The sequence below is a fragment of the Tachypleus tridentatus genome, chromosome 8 (genome assembly GCF_004210375.1).
Source record: "Tachypleus tridentatus isolate NWPU-2018 chromosome 8, ASM421037v1, whole genome shotgun sequence".
Classification (NCBI taxonomy): domain Eukaryota; kingdom Metazoa; phylum Arthropoda; class Merostomata; order Xiphosura; family Limulidae; genus Tachypleus; species Tachypleus tridentatus.
This window is the reverse complement of record NC_134832.1, coordinates 71,868,253-71,889,326: the sequence shown is the minus strand read 5'-3', so window position 1 is coordinate 71,889,326 and position 21,074 is coordinate 71,868,253. Positions and strand designations below refer to the sequence as shown.

General features: G+C 32.3%; 2 protein-coding genes across 3 annotated transcripts in view; one reads left to right on the top strand and one right to left on the bottom strand.

Annotated features, from left to right (window-relative positions):
• LOC143222644 (actin-related protein 2/3 complex subunit 1A-like) overlaps nucleotides 1-4,448 on the bottom strand; it is a 67,618-nt gene extending 63,170 nt beyond the window's left edge. Inside the window, exon 1 of one of the 2 annotated variants that reach the window (XM_076449403.1) lies at nucleotides 4,120-4,448. The gene's annotated coding sequence lies outside the window, so the exon portion shown is untranslated. Of the gene's footprint in view, nucleotides 1-922; nucleotides 947-4,119 lie in introns of those variants that run through there. The other variant, XM_076449404.1, reaches the window with a different exon arrangement.
• Nucleotides 4,449-4,665: 217 nt separating this feature from the next.
• Nucleotides 4,666-8,606, top strand: LOC143222642 (calumenin-like). The gene is made up of 3 exons (XM_076449398.1): nucleotides 4,666-4,888; nucleotides 6,392-6,772; nucleotides 7,678-8,606. Exons 2-3 carry the CDS (start codon nucleotides 6,397-6,399, stop codon nucleotides 8,229-8,231), a joined length of 930 nt encoding a protein of 309 aa, XP_076305513.1. The 5' UTR covers nucleotides 4,666-4,888; nucleotides 6,392-6,396; the 3' UTR covers nucleotides 8,232-8,606.
• Nucleotides 8,607-21,074: the final 12,468 nt, after the last annotated feature.

Genomic DNA, 21,074 nt, shown 5'->3' with positions numbered 1-21,074 from the left:
GCAATAATGAACTAGTACAAAAACAAACAACTAAAGGCAAAATAAAACCACTTCATGTGAAAGATTAGTTGTATATCACATGGGAAACACTGAGAACATGCACACAAAAAAACATTTTCACTTAAACACTGCCAAATGAGAAGTGAAAGTTTGATAGAGGAGTGTATAGGGAGTTGCATCACGTGAGCATGTAATGCTATTATTAGTTAAAGAGATGACACATGATGATTAATGATTTATATGCAAGAAATGGTGGAATATAATAATTACAAAAGGGAAGGTAGCACAATACTTGTGGCATGTATAATGAAAAGTTAGAGAACAGCACTCAATAGAAATAGCTAATCTTGTGAGAAGAGATAAGTACTATATCAGAGTTTGCGTTTCTGATTATTACAACTTTTGATCATTCCACATATCCAAGTAATCAAAATATTAGCTATAAATACTTCCACTGGAGTGACTGTGCACACTGATATGCATGTGTTCTGCACACACACATCTCATTAATGAGAGAATATAAGCCAGTGGCATTGGTTACACACCTAACCATGCTACTGCCTATTGTACATGTTGAGCTTGTATGCTTAAATAATAGTGCATATTTAACTTCATATATTATTTATTTAGCATGATCTATAAATGTAATTAATGTTACTTGCAGTAATACTGCTTTAATAAAATAGGTTAACTTGCCCAGTTCACAGAGTTTGTCAGAAACTGTTAGACATGAACTACAATTAGTCTTAAATATGAAATTTCATTACATCCTTAATCTATTAACATAAACAGTCCTCCTGATTAGTTACCATTAGCTGTGGCTAAACAAGCACCACCAAAAAGAGAAAACATGCATTTATCCTTTATTGTGTGCTACCTACCTAAACAGTGCCTAATACAGTAAACTTTATTTATTTCTTACCATGTGAATGTGTTCCTGCAGTTTCTTGCATACAGTACTAGAAAATGTAAACACATTAATAATTTTATGTTCTATCTACACTTCTGTTCATACCAACTTCTTGCTTAAAAACTTTTTTTTTACTTGTACAAGTTTATTATTTTGGTTTTCCACACTGATGATGGAATTAGAAACATACTCTGAAACATCTGTAAATAAAGATGTTTCATATTACCTTAACTTTAATGTTTTTTTATAATGCTTTGATTTTCACATATCTTATGAATCTTTTAATCTCTGCAAAAAGGTCATCTAATATTACGTTTTCTTGTCAAACAGTAAATGTACTATCTTTTCCCATATGCTATTTACAAAAATTAAAGTTCAAACCTATCCTTTATTATTAAGGAAGTCATATACTTTTCTCTTGAACTCCTATTATGTACCAACCTCTATTGTCACTAAAAGTAACTCATCAATAAATCAATCACCCTGCTAGAAAACTAAAATTCATTGATGTAGCTTAACCAGTCTTTTCTAAATCTCCAACTTGTGTATTCTCATTCTATTATCTGTGGAACACAACACAAAGAAATCAGTAACCTTTATCTTATTAATCACAAGGATTATCCTATGAGCTTCATAAAATCTTTTCTTACCCTTCTTGTTGTTAGAATAAATAAAATAGTTATTGGTAACAACCTTTCTCTTATTAAATAATAACTTGTTCACTTCATCTACCTATCTACTGCAACTGCCAATTAAAATATTTCTGCTTATGAAACTCCCAATTGTAACTCTTCTTGATTCAACTTCTTGACTACCATTTACATTTTCAATCCTAAAAGTCTTCAATTTTCCCCTTGTATAAATAGTCATCCATTTCTTTCTTTTAAAAGCCTTTTCACAATAAAATAACTTATAGTATTTCAAAATAATTATTATCAGTTTTCTAGAATCTAAACATGTTTGAATAATTCTAGGTCAGATATTATCTCTCAAAGAGGTTTCAAGGTGATTAATGGCTAGATATGGGGACTAATTACTACTAGTTTTATAAGTCCTTGAATAGGAAGCAGGTGCCAGAAGACTGGATAATGTTAATCATTTTTACAGAAAATTAATAAAAACTTCTTGGTAATTATAGGCCTACCAGTTTTACATCAGTGGTGGGAATGTTTTGAAAGGTCTGATAAAAGATATTTTGCAAAATCACTTATTTAAAGTTTAAAATTCTTGTTGAAAAGTCAACACAGTTTCAGTAAGGGAAAATTTTGCTTTAATAATCTCTGGAAATTTTGAACAAGTTATTGCATATGTAGATGAGGATAAAGGTTTGGATTTAGTATACTTCAACTTTCAAAAAAACATTTGATAAGATGCCATATAAAAGGCTTGTTATAAGAATTACTTTAGTTAGTGTTGGAAACAAGCTGACTCTTTGGATATAAAATATCTGAAGGTTGTTATCAATGTGGTTAAGTTAAACTGGATTAATGTCACTAGTGGGATAACTCAGGGCTTAGTTTAAGGATCTTTGCTATATCTGACTTACAACAATGACACAGATGAAGAAATGGTCAATAAATTATTTACATTTGCTGATGATATTAAGATATTGAGTATTGCTGGCTGTGAGCAGGATGCTACTGTTTTATGAAAAGATTTAGTTGATTTAGTGAGTTAAGGAAAATGGATTATGTTACAGTAAATGCAAAGTAATGTACATGGATTACAATCTAAATTATAATTTGGATGGGAATAACTTTAACAGCACCATGAAAGAAAATGATCCTGGTGTTCCAATTGATCAGTCTCTTAAGCCATAAAAGTAATGTATTGTTGCTAGTGGTAGGACAAATGAGAACTTAAACTATGTTTAAAAAAAATATTGAATATACTATATTTCCCAGCATTGAAGACACACACCCCATTTTGATTAGCTAAATTTTGAAAAAACCCTCAAAAACAACATAAGAATAAGGTTGCAACACTTCCACCAATTTTACCAAAATGTCTCATGGACAGTTTAATAACTTACAGGACATACATCCTCTTACCTACTTCTCATTTTTTGAGAGCTATATATCACAAACATGACTGTGACCAAAGAAGGTCAAAACACTGTTCACTCATCTACATAAAAATTTTCTCAGCCCAAATAAGCTGTTTTTACATATAGAAATAGAACTAGTTTAAAACTATATACAAGATTCTTCTCAGATATACCTACTTCTCCCCATGGATAAAAAGAATCTAATAACAATTTATGAGAGATGATGTGTAAGCCAAATTAGTTCTTTCAAAGCTTTATTGCAGATTTAGAGCCTTTAGCCAACAAAAAGTTGCTTTTGCTCTATATTTTTGAAAGAATGTTTCAAGTGATCTTAATGGTTTGAACTTTTTATTATCAACTTGCACTTGTTTCCTTTGTTGATTATGAAATATCTTACACTTTTGATTTCAGTTTAATGAAAAAGCATCACTAACAAATATGCACTTGTTTACATAATGTAAAACATAAAATAACTTATTCATATCTAGCCTAAAACATATTGCTTACAGCCATACATTACCAAAGTTATTCTTGTTAGGTCCAAAACTGCTGTGTCAATATACAATAACTGCATATTTATATATGTAATTAGTAAAAACTGGTAACAAAGAAAACATTACACAAATTTCTTGCTACTTAACGTTATCTTAATTTAATTTACACTATAGGCCTAGGGCAGTACTTGTCACTAGTTTTCAATATATAATTAAATCTTAAATAATTACAATGTTTCTTTTTCAGTTACTGGTGCCACACCTTTCCCATAAAATTAAAAATCGGCTTCATATAACCTTAGCAAAACCAAAGGCTAACATAATTAAGTTAGAAGCCAGACTATATATCACCAAAATATCCAACTATCCGAGTATTAGTGGAGTTAGCAATAAGCCCACTATAATTTTATAACATAATAAGTATTGAAATTTGTACTACTAGTTTAAACAAACAATAAGATAGCTAATGAATTTCTTTACGTTAGGCTTAAGGACATCGTTGCCGTTGCTATCATACTTCCAGTACTGGTTGATTAGTACTAGTGTCTCAATATTCACATTAAGTTACTTTCAATATTTAATAGTTTTCTTAAATATTAAACTGTAACGAAAGTTTCAGCATTAACTAGCATCTTTACTATACATACATATATGTGAACACAACTTACCTCTATCGCAACTTAAAATAAAAATACCCCAACATACAAAATCAATGGCTTGTTATTTGCAAAAATTGTCAGAAACCATCGCCCAACCGGAAATACTCTTGTGAGATGAAAACGGAAGTATGAAAGAACATTAAAATACTTGAAGTGTATGTAGCCTCATTTTTTCTCAGGTATTTTGTGTTTAAAATAAACATAATAACATGAATTTTCCCAGTAAACAAGTGATTCTGGTAGAAAATTACCTGATACTTTTTACTTATCAATAATTAAAATTTATTCTGTCCAACAACTGAAACTGAAAACAATTATTTTCAAATAGCACCCTTAATGTTGTATTTTTTAGAAAATAAAATTGATTTTTAAAGTATGTTTTACAAATATTTTATCTCCTTGGAACACCATCTCTATCAGTTATGTCACGACATCTGTGTTTTCATTGGATAATAGTTCTTAATCTTGATTGGCGTAAATGTACGAACGTCAGACACATAATTTCTGAAGATCCACGTGTCTTGTGCCGATAGCTCATAATATATGCTAAAGTATATAAGTAGGAAGAAAAGAGATACGAGGTTTTAAGAAAGCACTTAGATTTCGAGCTTTTAATAATAGTTATAAACTTATATTTTAATCTAGACATCATTCATTTGTATGTTATATATGTTTTAGAAAATTTCGTTTCATTATTTATAGATCTAAAGAGGTACAAGAGAAGCTTAATACGTTTTACAAAACAAAACATAAGTTTAAGCAAAGTAGCCACCGACTGGTAAGTATGTTGTTTCTGTATCCGTATTGTAAAATATTCCAGCCTATACACTTTGTTTGATACGTGATTTTTCCACTGCTAAGAAGTTAAGCTCATTACAGACTTCGTATCATTTCAAGGAGAATAATAATCAAATCTTGTTTGTAGGGGGTAAGGCGATATATGTTTTCTTGGTTTTCGTAAGTATAAAATTGAAATTACGTTTGTTATAGAGAAACAAACATTCTTTTTTTTTTTTTCTCCATAGCATCATTTCTATTGAATGATCGTGAAATATATTTAAACTATTAAACCTTTTGTGGTAAATATAGCATCTCTAAGTAATGAAGAAGGTAATTAACATTTATATACATCTTGGCAAAGCTTTCATATCATTTCGTACCTTTTATACATATTTTAATATATCTTAAAATAACTTTCGAGCGTGGAAATGCTTCACGTGGCAAGCTTTAAGTCACTTGACAACTAGGTTGTAGTGTCTGCGATTTAATGGTTAATGTCACGTGAACAACACACACACACACACACACACAACCCTCTCAAAGTACAAAATAGGTCGCATAGGTTAGGACACAGTTTTTGGTGTAGTATTATGAATGCACTAAAAAAGATTATTAAATGTGGTTCGTGGACTATGAAGTAGAATAAAAAAAAAAAAGCCAACTCTAAATTAGGCATAGGCCAGAGGTAGTAATTAATTGTTACCACATATATAATTTTTCGTCTTGATGGGGGGAAGAAATTCAAACCGTCTGAATCATAACCTTTGGTATATAACTTAAGTTTATGAAATCTCTAGTAATAATATAAAAAAAAAAATTACCAAGGAATTCTCGAACAATTAGACTTGTACTATAACTTAATGTATTTTCAATACCTTGGATAAACCTTTTCTGTGTAGTAAAAACATTGTGTTTCAAACGTTTTATTTCATTAATTAATTTTACAGTCATAAAAATTACACTAAAACTTTAATTTTTATTATGGGGTAAAAATAAAAAATTCGTTTTTGTGACAAAAAGTAAAGTAAATTCATTTTTACCTGTTGGTCTTATGCCATAGGAGTTTTAAAAGTTAAAATCAAACATTGGATCATGGACCTATTTGAATAGTATCTTTTTTGTTAGAAAATAAAATATAAGAATTAAAGTTCAGAAATGAAGAACACTTTGAATATAGCAAATTAACAATGGTAACTATCTGTAAGCCAATTCTTGTCACTAAACATAATTTATCATAAAAATTCTAGTAGGACTTTCTAGACTACCAAAATGTATAGTGTTTTTTAAGAACAATATAATCAGAAACTTTTTCTGTGAAAAGTCATAGGAACTTCGAAGTTAAATAAACAATGTGTGAGAATGACTAAAACTCCTTTTGAATTATGTTATCTTGAAACATTTTTAATTATCAAAAAGTATTGGATAACTGTGATAACAAAGTATGTTACAGACATCTTTATTATTATTGTGATTATGATCAATTGCTTAACGTTTCTTACAGGTCCCATGGAGTTCATTACAAAGAGTTGTGTTTTGGGAGTTGTTTTTATTATAGCTATTAATGCCCAAGAAGGAACTCATTCTTCAACCCAAGACGATAATTCCCATAATCAGCATCCATCTGCTGGAGAAATAAAAAAACACTTGGAACATGTTGTAGACTCTTATATTGATAAGAACAAAGATGGTTATGTTACTGTTGAAGAATTAAAAGACTGGGTGAAATTTATCCATGAGAGAGGGATCCAAGAAAGTGTTGATCAACAATGGATGTACTACGAACCACAAGTTGAAGAACTACTGACTTGGGAAGGCTATAACCCTGAGCAAAAAGAAGTGCTTACTTGGGATAAATATAAAAACCTAACCTTCCCAGAATACCGTATGTATAGTGGCGTAGGAAAATATTGTACTTTATTTGTCAATTGTAATATAAATTTGAAAAACATATTATTCTAATTACTGTTTTTACTTGGCTACATAAGTGAATTTATTGCATTAATCAAACTTTGTTTTAGAAACATGAAATCGTCAAGTCAAAGTATTTTGCAGTTACTAAATATATTAAGTGTTCTTATATTCTGACATTGTTTAAGTATGCAGTTTTCATTTTAAATTGTGTTCAAACCATCCTATGCAGATAGTAAGTAACTTCCATTTCTGTACTTGTAAATGCTAAAATCTTACTTTACTTTCAAATTGATACTAAATCTTCCAGAAATTGCTAATTATCAGACGCTACCTTTGCTTCAACATTGTTAACATTTTTTTTTAAACAAATGCTGTACTTTATCACCTCGTTGCAAAGCGTGTACTTCTACTATCTACATCCTATCTGTTGCACAGTGATGTTTAAACTTTACTGACAGCCTTTATTTTCACTAATATATGAAGTTGATTATATACAGTTTCTTGAACTAGAAAATTACATAACAAACCTCTGTTCTATAAATTTCTTGTCTGGAATGTACCAACCACAAACAGCTAATAAATCTAAACGTATGAAAATTTGCTTTATCATTCAAATTTATGAGAAGACAAAGTGAATTTCATAAAAGAAAAAAAAAAATAGAAGTAATCTATGAAATTATCTACAAATAAAGCCCCAATTATTGTTGTTACTTAGACTGGCATGAATGTTTTTTAATATAGTTTTAAAGGTCAATATAATGGGTTTATAAAGAGTATGATTACATTTTTAAAGTGTCTAAACTTGTCATATTTGCACATACTGTATGTGTTTGTGTTCAATTACATTTATTATATTGATTTATTTTAACATTGCAGTTTTTGATGAAACCCAAAAACCTGAAGATTTAGCTAATTTAAAAGAGATGTTAAGACGTTCAGAAAGACGATGGAAATTAGCTGATGCCAGTCGTGATGGGTTGCTTACCAAAGAAGAGTTCCAAGAATTTTTACACCCTGAAGAATCAACTCGAGTTAGTGAAGTTTTAGTTTTGGAGGCAATAGAAGACATGGATGGTGATAAGAATAATGAAGTTTCTTTAGAAGAATATATGGAACATCTAAAAAAAGTTTCTGGACAAGAAAAAGAAGATCCTAGCTGGGCATCTACTCAGCAAAATCACTTCACCAACTATTTGGACAAAAATAAAGATGGTGCATTGAATAAAGATGAAGTTAAGGACTGGATTCTCCCATCTCAAGACAGATATGAAGGTGAAGCTTGGCATTTGGTATCCTTGGTAGACTCAGACAGAGATACTAAAATAACTAAACATGATATTACTGCTAATCATCAGTTCTTTGTGGGGCTTATACCATCAGATTATCTTATGCAACATGACAGCAATCAGCGATCAAAAGATGAATTCTAATTAGGCAAAATGTAGAAGAGAGGAATGGTAGTAACTTTCTAATCTGCCTTTATGTTTGAATCTCTATTTTGCATGTTTTTTGTTGTTGTCATATTTTAAATTGTTTTAATTTGAATACAAATTTACATTCCATGTTTTTACTGATTATTATGAAAGAGTTATATTAATATTTTAGAAATAAGTAATATGTTAAATCATGGCAAATATACTTAATGTATTCAAGTTTTCTTTAATGTAATGTATGTATTTCATCCCACTTCTCAATTTACTGTGTTTTAAAAATAACTACTCATTTTGTAGAAGTACCTTTCCAGTAAGGTCAATCAGATAATTAAGCCTTTCAGTAAAACACTGGTTTTTCTCTTGTAAACAACAGTTTAAGAGGTTGGAGTTGTAGTCCTTTCTCAGATATGTGAGCATTTCATAGTTTTTACATTTTAACCGACCAACCTTTTGTATGAGGCTGGATCCTAACAGAATATTTCCTACTAGTTATCATTTTGATATTAATACACCAAGAAATATTAGTAAAAGGACAAATGAGTTTAAAGTTTGTTGTATGCTAATCTGCTCTGGACTCGTGGATTCTGTACATTTCATAATTCAAGGTGGTTTCACTTCAAGATTAATGTAACAAACCATTCTCTTTTTATTCTTTACTAGCTGAAATATCTGTTTTGCAGTCAGAAGTTGTGTACATTAATGAAAGGCTATCTTATAACATAAAGTTGCTTTCCTTATGTTATTTGTCAAAAAAAATACCTATAAAAACTGCAAAACACAAACCCAAACAGCAAATTTGTACATCTCTCTCCATGCATCCAATGGACATTCATGCAAAAGTTGAAGATGAAGAAGTAGTGGTGAAAAGTGCAAAATGCAAAACTGAAAATTTGTACATATTTCTCCAAGGATCCAATGATCCTCAAACCCAATTTGCAAAATAATTACAGTACTATTATATTTATTTAAATTTACAAAACTCTATTTTATCACTTGCATAGCATCGCAAACTACTCTTGAATATAATCATAAAACCATAACTTTTGTTTGTTAAGCACAAAGTTGCAATGAATTATTTGTACCATGTCTACAACATGTACTGAAATACGGATTTTAGGGTTATGAGTATCGAAATTTGCTGCAGAGGCACTAAAAGCCTAACCAGAAAACGGTGAAATGCTTCTTTTTATGAAAATAGATTTAAAAACTTGTATAAAACATCAAAACACGGTTTTACAATTAAAGCACAGTTACGACAGAAAGTGTTCGTACCCCTGCGTCGTGAGTAGTTTTTCCTCGTAACTTAAAAAGTATCATGATTAGGATAATGAAAGTATAGTATATTATAAAATTATATTAACACTCATCTACACACATTTTTATGTAAGTGAAACGACAAATAACCTGTTTATAAACAAATAACAAAACATGGGAGGGGCAGAAAGTGTTCGTGCGTCTACTTTAATGGTCAGTTGTATAGCCTTTTCCGTTGACGCGGAGAAGGCTGCCTACACCAAAAGAGCAGAAGGAATCCCATAGCATGATCGAGCCGCCTCCGTGTTTAACTGTAGGGACGGTGTTCTTTGGAACATTTCGTTCCCCCTTCTTACGGAAAATATAGCGAACATCATTGTGGCCGAAAAGCTCGATTTCAGTCTTGTCTGACCAAAGAATACTCTTCCAATAGGTAAAGGGTTTATCTACATGCTTTCTTGCATACCTCAATCGTGCTTCAAAATAAACAGGCTTTAAACATGGAGTTCTACGAGGACGGCATGCTTTGAACCCAGAAGAGCGTAACATGTTCGTAACTGTAGAGGTGCTTACTTCATCCCCAGTTTCATTTACCAGTTTCTGTATGTCATTACGTGTTAAACGAGGGTTCCTACTAACTTCTCTGAGAACTTTCCTCTTGGTTCTCTCTGGAATTTTGGTGGGGCGTTCGGAACGAGGGAGGTTAGCAGTTGATCCTGTAAGCTTAAACTTGGCAATTATGCTTTGAACACGAGATTTCGGCACATTAAGATTTGTTTGTTAAGCTCAATGGGAGATCTGTAGTGTACCTACCGTGGCTATTATAACCAGATTTTTAGCGTCAAAAGACCAGAGACTGATTGCTGGGGACAAGTCCATTGCTTTTATTACGTATTTTAGATAAACTATAGAAATAGTCAGCAAAGATCTAAATCTCGATACGGCCAGAGAAATACATGATGATGTCCCTAAATACCTATTTTCGCTGAAGTTTTTACCATAAGCTTTACCTATGCTTAAAAATAAACACATCTCTTAGAATTAAATTTTTATATGTGAAATATGTGACTAATAATTATCTCTGGAGAAAAAAGTGTCATGTCATGGAGCTGTTCGTGAATGTATAGAATCACATGAAGAGAGGTATTCATTTGGAGCTGTTTTCGAGTACATACAATCAAATTAAGAGTAGTAGTAAAATAGCATTAAATGCTATAGATAGTCTATCTATGTGTATGGCCATGATGAGGGTAGTAGAATCAACGTTCCAATGCAGTGTATTACACTAGAGTTAATCGATTTCGTAAATAACCGTCCAGCGTATCGAAATTCTTAAACAACAGTTAAGGAGGGAGAAAGAGGCCTGAGCGAACCCTAATCTTGCATACAACGATCACACGCCAACACTAGTCTGATTTTAATCTGAAGTGTTAAAGCTATTATCTAGATAACGATCATCAACTGGTATGGTGAGTGCACTCACTCTGTCTTTACCGTAACAATTTGTTTGTTTTGTTTTGTTTTTTGAATTTCACGCAAAGTTACTCGAGGGCTATCTGTGCTACCGTAACAAATATGTATATCAATTCGAATCTAATTACAAAAAAACAAAACAAACAAAAAACTAACTAGTTGGAATATACAATAATAGTGTAAGATTAGAGGGAAAGCAGCTAGTCATCATCACCTACCGCAAACTTTTGAGCTACTCTTTTGCCAACAAATAGTGGTATTGACCATGATAGTATAACGACCCCGTGGCTGATAGGGCGAGTATGTTTGGTGTGAGGGGTTTTCGAATCCGCGACCCTCAGATTACGAGTCGAGTGCCTTAACCACCTGGTCATGCCGGGCCTTCTCTCGCATGTGAATTTCTCACATCCTTATTATAAAGTTTGATTTTAATTACTTTGATGTTCTCCAATCTGCATTCCGGAAAGTATTTACTTTATAGATTTCTAGGCTTATGCCACGAGTATTGCAGAATATTCAATAATTTTTCTGTACTTAGGAATATGCAGTGAGAATCGTTCATATTAATTATGCTAAGGGTTCTGACCAAATTCATTTGGCTTTTAAATTCTGTGATATTAAGCTCAATATTAAAAACAGTAAGATTTACGTCTAACTATTACAGAACTGTTATTATTAACACTACTATATAACTATATAAACTAGATACGGCTAGATACAGATATCATAAACTTATAGAAAAAACGTGGAGTTAAGTAAAATCAAATCAAAAGGAAAGAGTGCGTTAAAAACAGCAAATCCAGACATCTATATGCAAAAACGGCTCGTTTGGGTTGAGAAAATATTTTACATACAAGAGCGAACAACGTTTCGACCTTCTTCGGTCATCTATGTAAAATATTTTCTCAACCCAAACGAGCCGTTTTTGCATATATATTTCTCTACAAGTGGGTTTTCTTGAAATCCAGACATCTGTCTAGTCTTAGTTTGTTATAAACAAAAACAAGCCGAAACAAAAGTAAAAATAGCTGCACCGATTGAAAGGATTACCAGGGTACAAGCTATAATGTGGGATATAAAATGTATCCTAATGTACTGCTCTTCAAAATAAAGAAGAAAAATAAATAAAAATTAAATATAAAATACATAAACAATAAAAATAAGGTGTTACAATTTGGAGAGAAGTAAGTTAAATAAACTTATCTCACGAAGTTAGTATTCCAGTTCCCATTATGGTAGTAAGGCACTAATTAATAGTCCAGTAAATAGCAATAATAATGACGACGAGCAAACTATGTTAGAAGTAAAGAATCACAAGTATATTGAAATGGGTTTCACTTACACTTTTAGCAATTTAAAATTAGTAAAAATTGTAAGTTATCATCTGAACATTTTGTACAAACAGATGAAGTAATGACGATAGTTACAATGTGAATAGTGACAATTAGTATTTTACATACATCGTACTTTGTTGATTCTTATGCTCAAGAATCTTTTACAAATTTAGAGAACATGAGGGACTTGGGCAATACATATGCAAAAACGGCTTGTTTGGGTTGAGAAAATATTTTACGTAGAAGGTCGAAACGTTGTTCGCTCTTCTACGTAAAATATTTTCTCAACCCAAACGAGCCGTTTTTGCATATATATTTCTCTACAAGTGGGTTTTCTCGATATCACTGATTATTATTTCATCTTGGACAATACACATTTAACAATATGCGTTGCATACATTAAGCTGAAACAAACATAGATATTAACACAAATTTATAACAATAAATTAGTTACAAAACTTTGATGCTGAAACTAGTATTTTCCTGGATATGCAAATGGAAGTATAATTGATTTAATCAATTGACAAGAAGGGAGGAAGAGGTCACAAGTGCATCTCCAAGATCTTTCAAATAGATCTAAATCCTGACAAGGGACAAGAAAGGGTAAGAGCGGTTACCGAATATGTTTACTCAATGTGGCTAAACGTATCAAAAACACTACAAAATTACGCACTAATTCAAGCACATTATTCCTACCCAGTTACTCAAATATCCCGTTTTTATCAGACAGATATTCAACAAACATATTTAAATGTTTTACGAAAAATCTGTAAAAACGAACTACTGAGTAACGTAAATAGTTACATCACACATGATAAACCTAGTCCTGAGCATTAATAATTATCTCAGAAGAAATTTATCTTCCGACTTGTTTTACAGGTGAATAATCAGGTAGTTATATAATTGAACGTTGTGAGAAATGACTTGGACTGTGATAAGTCACATTGGAAAATGTATTTTGTTCTGCTAGCTATGATCTGAGTGTTTTATGTGATGCACCTAATCCAAAGATGACACAACTATAAGTTTTAATATTGAGATATAATAATAAATGTGCTTCAGATGTTGTAAATTATCATATATCAGATTATGTGTATATTAGTTGATAATGTCTGATAATTCTCATCCAAGTTGTGCACACTGGTGGAAACTGTCAACTTTATTAAATTTTAACTATTGTTGTGTTGTTTTGTATAGCTCTTAAGCTGCTTTATTTTCTATCTCATAGCTAGCAATACAATAAACAAAGAGTGGCTACATTATTGATAGTTAGCTGTAATAGTGACTGTATTTACTGGTACTAGTCTCAAACTGTTTATGCAAGAGTGGCTACATTATTGGTAGTTAGCTGTGATGGTACTAGTCTCAAACTGTTTATGACCTTTTTGGGTACTACTGGTTATTTTTTTGTATATTTATGCTGTACAAATGTTTTATGATGATCACACGTTTTCTAGAGGTTAAGTGGATGTAGCTTTAAATTTAGAAGTAAACATGTCTGTTGCTACTTTAATTTATTTGAGTTTTATTGAACTTATAATAACAGAGGTTAAGTTAAAGATTAAATAAAACTAATCTTGTTGAATTGAAGTACCAAGTATAAGAATGACGTCACCAGTACTTGAAAAACTGCTAACTGGGAATGTACCTAAAAATCTGCTACAGCAACCAAGAACTACTGAAAATTTCGTGTGTTTTTGAGAAGATTTGTGTTAGTTTGTGATTTAGTTATTGCTAGGATAGGACCTTGTAGAGAATATGGAATTGAGGGTTACGTATAAGTTCCTTAAGTCATTTTTAACCATATGTCACTCACTGAACTTCTAATCTATTATAGGTTAAGATGACTTTCACTATATAAACTAATGTTCTTGACTAATGGCTACCTTCTTTTGATATTAAACAATACGTAAATCTGTACCTTACTGTCCATGTCGAGCATCTTGGCATTACGACATTACTAGACCTGTTGAAAGAGTTGATGGCTACAATAACGATGGATTCAGTATTGTGTCTGAGAAAATTATTTTGCTTAATTGACATTTACTTTTTTATTATTAAAAACATGTTCTTGGTTGAGATAACACGTTTGAAATGATCCATCCAAAACATGTTCTTGGTTGAGTTAACATGTTTGAAATGATCCATCCAAAATCAGTGCGATGAATTGAACCATGGAGATGAGTCCAAAGTGTTGACTCTAACATGACCTTAGTATGGCCCATAAGAATTTAACTATAGCTTAGAAATAAGCCAGCAGTAAGTAACTTTTAACTGTTTTATAGTTTGACTTGTACGCAGAAGCGTCGGAACCGTGGGTGCTCTTCCCACTTTTATATTTGAGTTATATAGGAACTGTAAATTATATTATTATATCAATTTGGGGAGAATGCTCCTACATTCTACAGGTTGAACAGCTTTTGGCAGAGCGGAAGCTGGTTTTAGTGGCGCTCATGCTTTCAATCTCATTGCGAAACCTGGGTGCTAGCAAAGCACCTTCACTTTGTAACTCCTTCTTACACCACTATTTGTAAGAGTTAACTATATCTTGATGAAACAGTGGTAGGTTTACGGACTTAAAACAGTAAAATCCGAGGTTATGTTCCACACAGCAGATAGTCAAATGTGGCTTTGTTGCAAACTAAACAAACAAAAGAGTTACCTGCAACTTTACCTAACTTTTATTGTGGCTTAATTTAAAAATGTCAACTGCGACGTTATAAAGACTTTAACCTTCTTGTATTTTAGCTTGTAAGAATCAATTGATTTTGTGAAGTTCATTTCATGAAATCAAGTTGAACTTAAATGAAATAATTTGTATTTTAAAGCTGAAGATCCAAAAGCTTACGTACTTGAATGGAAAATACATAATGATTGAGTATTATATGTATTTGAAGAATAGAAGTTTTTTTTATGTGAGATGTGCGAATTACATATGTTCTATATAAAAATAAAGCTCACCAGTGGCTCAGCGGTGCATGGCCTAGCGCATTAAGGCGTGCAATTCGTAATCGAACTCGGGTTCACGCCCGAGTCGCGCCAAAACATTTTCGCCCTCCCTAGCGTGGGGGCGTTATAATGTGACGGTCAATTCCATTTTTCGTTGGTAAAAGAGTAGCCCAAGAGTTGGCGGTGGGTGGTGATGACTAGCTGCCTTCCTTCTAGTCTTACACTGCTAAATTAGGGACGGATAGCACAGATAGCCCTCGAGTAGCTTTGTGCGAAATTCCAAAAAACAAAGGCTCAGCGGTATGTCTGCGACCTTACAATGCTAAAAACCGGGTTTCGATACCCGTGGTGGGCAGAGCACAGATAGTCCATTGTGTAGCTTTGTGCTTAATTCAAAACAACAACAACAGCTCAAAAAATAAATAAACGACAAGTCTGTAAAATAATTTAATAATGCAAAATACAAAGATGTATACAATTTATGTTTGTTATGTACTTATGACGTGTAAAAGCTTGAAATGCAAAAGAAAAATTTTGTGCCCTTAAAAATAATAAAAACACAAAATTAAAATTGTCCATTTGTTTTCTTAAAACCTAGATTCATAGAAAAAAATGCAACCGCGGATGCAACTTTATAATTAATTTTGTTTCATAATTGAGATATAATACTTATAAATTTAAATTGTAAAAGTGCATAACATAAAATATTGGATAGTATAACTTTGAAAGTTTAAAAGATGCTTGATCAAAATGCTTAGAAAAGGAACAAATGGAAAAATATCATATGAGATTGGATATTGCAATATCTGACGAAACCTGATCCAATGAGATATCAGTTTTACAAGGAATCCTGTAATCAAATAGCTTCTCCATCGACAGATTATCCAACAGTATTATGCAGGCATGATACTACTTGCACGTGCGTCATACATAAAAGATACTGCATTATCTAACTCACTGTTCGTTTTACTAAGTTCTAAACATAATAGCATATTCTCTGGTATGAAATAGTGGTACTGATAGTCATAATAGAAATAATCATTATGTAGCTAAAATAAACATCAAAGCCACCAATTGTTTTACCATTATATTTCACAGGTGGTGATGATAGCGGTAGTAATAGCAATGACACGCACAGTCCAAACAATAGCCTCAACAGAAGAAGATCTGGGGTTTAACGAATTATTACACTGGCACGTGTCGTATTCCTTTAAAAGGCTTTCAGAATTGCACGTTCCTGTACTCGTCCTTATTAAATTTCCACAGTGATGAAGTAAGTACTTTAATGCTATACTATAATAAAGCGGCAACGAACACCCGCGGAACATTTTCAATATGTATGGTCACATCTGCTTCCATTCCGAAAATATCCGAATTCAATTGGATATCAGGAGCTGTATATACAAGATCTGATACAAGACTAAAAATATTCTTTGTCTTCTCCCTAGTCGTAATAGCTTATGTATAGTATTTCTTAAGATTTTTTTATGTTCTTAGTTAAGGTTCTGCATGTACGCAAATACTCATAAGTATAATATTAAATAAAAAAATTAAAATTCTACAGGTGAATTGTTGTTGCAGTTACCTAGAGAAAGACAAGGTCAAACCTACGTTTTGCTGATATTAATTAATCTGCATTGATATTAATAATTTATGTATATGTACATATATGGCAGCAACCTTTTCGGTGGGTTTTTCACAAGGACATTCAGTAGTAAAGTCATGTGGCTATACTTATGTACTTTATGTTACTTGTTTGGTTGTTAGATTTCGCAAAGATACATAAGAAATGCCTGCCCTAACCAGCCCTAGTTTACCTGATAAGTTAGAAAAAAAAACACCGCTACTCATTTCTCAAGAAATGAAATATTTGTTTTTGTTAATAACGAGAAACAGACCACAGAACTTCAAGCCAACATGATGACCATTAGTTCTTGCTTGGAGCATTTTGTGATGGGAATTATAAATATGTGAATAAAAATATTTAAATTTCAAAAACGTTAGGTTTAGAAGAAGGATAAGCTCATAACAGAGGTGTTAAGTTTTGGGAAGATATCATGAATCAATGTTTAGTTAACTACGTTGTTTCTATAAATGCATAGCTGGAAACTGTGAAGTCAACTCTTCAGTAAAATTGATATTGGTACAAACAATGGCAATATATATGTATAGAACACATTTTTTAATGAAAGTTTAGTTGTATTAGCTTGTGAAATATTTTATTTTCCTTCTGTCAAAATGTACGTTAGGATGCTGGTCTTACATACTATTGGGAATTACACAGTTTTTAAATGCATACTATACTAAATTAGAAAATAAATATTTTGTAATTAATTTAAAATATCTGAGGAAAGGGTGAGTACATTAATAATTTGCTGTAAAAAATATCACCACACAATGACTTGACACTGATTTTCTCTGATTTAATTTTGTTATAAAAGATAAAAGTCCATACTGCATTTTTTATGTTTATTATTAATCTTTTTTTAACTTTAGAAAAGTACCACGCTAGTACAGCGGTATGTCTCCGGATTTACAACGCTAAAATCAGGGATTTGATTCCCCTCGGTAGGCTGAGCAAATAACCCTTTGTGGCTTTGCTATACGAAAAAAACACACACAAACTTTAGAAAAATGTAAACGAAAAGTGAATTAAAATATAATGATACTGTCTACGTTTTTTCTGTATCATAAAATATATCTGTAAAGCAAAAAACAAACAATTCACAAAGCGATGTCTTGCTCCTTCTTTTCTACTGGCCAGGCGATTAAGGCACTCGACTAATAATCTGAGAGTCGCAGGTTCGAATTCCCCCTCACACCAAACATGCTCGCCCTTTTAACCGTGGGAGCGTTATAATGTGACGGTCAATCCCACTATTCGTTGGTAAAAGAGTAGCCCAAGAGTTGGCGATGGGTGGTGATGACTAGCTGCCTTCCCTCTAGTCTTACACTGCTAAATTAGGGACGGCTAGCACAGATAGCCCTCGAGTAGCTTTGTGCGAAATTCCAAACCGTGTATAGAGGTAACCAAATAACGTGGACTTACTGCAAACAACTAGGAGTCTTTACACCAGCGACGTCGCTTTGAGAAATTTTCACATCACTAACATATAGCCTGTTAATCGTGAGACTCGAAGGATTGTATTTAGCAAAAAACACATATTATAAAAGGCCGCAATATGTAGAGAAATAATGACATAAAAAGTGTTTTAACTTATTTTAACACTGTTTTCGTTATTTTAAAGGATTGTGTGTTTATTTGTTTCAGAGCAAAGCTACATTAAGGTATCTTCTGTGCACACCGTGAGGCATCGAAACCCGGATTTTAGTGTTGTACTTCCGTAGACTTAGCGCTGTTTACAGGGAGACGATCCAGCGTGACCACGTGGTTAAGGCATTCAACTCGTAATCTGAGGGTCGCGGGTACGAATCCCCGTCCCACCAAACTTGCTCTCTCTTTCAGACGTGAGGGCGTTATAATACCATTATTCGTTGGTAAAAAGAGTAGCCTAAGAGTTTTTGGTGGGTAGTGATTAGCCGCCTTCCCTCTAGTCTTACGCTGCTAAATTAGGGACAACTAGCGTAGTGTGCCTTTGCGCGAAATTCAAAACAAAACGACCTCAAAGAAAAACCTATCAAGCGAAATAACCCGAACTATCATATAATAACAATAATGCTGCACTTTAACTCTTTTTATGAAAGGATCAAAGGAAGAATTTGTACAGAAACACATCTGCGATTGAAATAGTATATATAACAATAAAATTACTTTAGTAATAGTTTATTGAAAATATCACTTCCATATTAGCCATCTAACACTTAAAATATTTTACCAGCGTTCGATGCTTAACCCATTGATTGCTGATTCGCCTTGTAGGGCGCATTTGCCTTCTGCAGTTAAATACGTGTTTGGCGTACCCGACGTACAGCTTGAGAAAGTTTAGAGCAGACGCACTCAATGGGTTAACAACAACATAACAATAATATATAATATAATGCTACACTTCAAAACGGATCAAAGAAGGAAAATATACAGAAACACAACTGAGATTGAAGTAAGTTGTTTATATAATGGAATATGTCTGTATTCATTTCCCCTAAAAGGTTTGAAGTTATTCCGTTTATTACACATGATCCAAAATCAGATGTCGAACTAGTTAGCAACCACAGAAAATCAATTAGGGTTATGAGTTGAATGTTTAAACCCACAATGACTGAACTCTTATGGCCTTCCTTTGTCTGCAGCTCGTTGTTAGAAGGCAGTTACTTTCAGTCTTAAATTTAAGACATAAAAATGTCTTGTATTATAAATAGACCACTCTATATTTCTGCAGTTTTAAGGTTTTCAAATTTCACCCAAATGTGGTGTTTTCAGATGAGCCAAAAATACAATTTACGTGTATCGGATAGTCTTTCAAACAGGAAGATTCGTTCAAGATATGAAATTATGAGGTAAGATTAAAAACGCTTACTAAATGAGACTACGCTAAAAGTAAAATGTAATTAAAGAACTTCAAAAATAAAACCCTTGGCATGAAAACAGAGTATGTGACTGTTTGCTGGATTAGGGACTCAACTGGGCTGCAAGATACAAAGTTTAGTACATTACATTACTTTACATCGGCTTAGTTTGGCTTTATCCTTTGTTTTGTCCAGGTGTGTATGCTGTTCGACTGATGAATCACGTAACAAGTTCTTCTCAGAAAACATACTTGAGGCATATTAACATCAATGAGTTAACAGAACAGCTACCGCAGAACATTACAAGATTAATTCTTGAACAACTTTACACTTAACGATGTTCTACACGCTGCTAACAGAATACTTTTAACTTTGAAAATAACAAAAACAAAGATAGCTTGAAACAAGATTAATTTTAAGGCTTTCTTTAAGGAGGTGTTATGCGAAAATTTTCACATATTCAAAATTAAGAACAAGCTCAGAATAAATATTAATACTATGAAAAGAATAAACTTTGATTACATTCCTCATGAAGAGATTATAATTGTATTGTAGCAGAGACTGGGCCCTTTAGTCTTTTAGAACAATAAAAAGCATTTACATCGTGCCTTAAAATTTGTTGCTGAACATTTTCACCTCACGATACTGTGTTTTCACTATAACGAACAGGAAAGGTCTAGCATACAGGCCGTATTGTCTGAAATAGGTTCAAAATGATGTTGGTCATTCCTTATTTCCATAACACGATTCTAGAATTTCAAGCTGAACGAGCATTTCTGGAATCAACTTCAGTGTCACATTCACCATTGCTAATTTCAGTTTTCTGATATAAACTATTAATAAACCTTATTTTTTGACAAATGAGCTACTATTTAAAAAGACATCATCCCTTAAGTTATTCTGCTAATAAAAAGCACTTCAACCAAATATTAGAATGTCCAATCAGTACTTCAAGCGTAAAATATTTCACAATTAACTTTTCCATTCTACTCGTCAAATCTAATTACGGTAATATTTCGGCGATTGGATATCAGTCATTGTCATTGTCAATATCCTCTGCGGGTGCCTAATTTTTAATTATTAATTAATTTGTGAAGAAGAGAAACCCATTTGGAATAAAAATGTATTTTCAAGACGGCTGGTATGGGTATTAGAACTTTAATTAATATAAAGTACAGAACAACATTTCGACTTTCCTAGGTCATCTTCAAGTTAACGTTGTTCTGTACTTTATTTTAATTAAAATTCTAACACCCATACCAGCGGTCTTGAGAATACATAATTGTTAATTAGTTAGTGGTAAAGATACTAATATGAATCAGGCCATTCAGAAAGCCTAGAGACGGGCCTAATGGATTGCCTTGTC

Bases quoted from the DNA above. Each gene is read 5' to 3' on its own strand.
- LOC143222642 (XM_076449398.1), top strand. From the start codon at position 6,397: ATGGAGTTCATTACAAAGAGTTGTGTTTTGGGAGTTGTTTTTATTATA. The intron at 6,773-7,677 runs GTATGTATAGTG...TTAACATTGCAG, and splicing joins CCTAACCTTCCCAGAATACC to TTTTTGATGAAACCCAAAAA.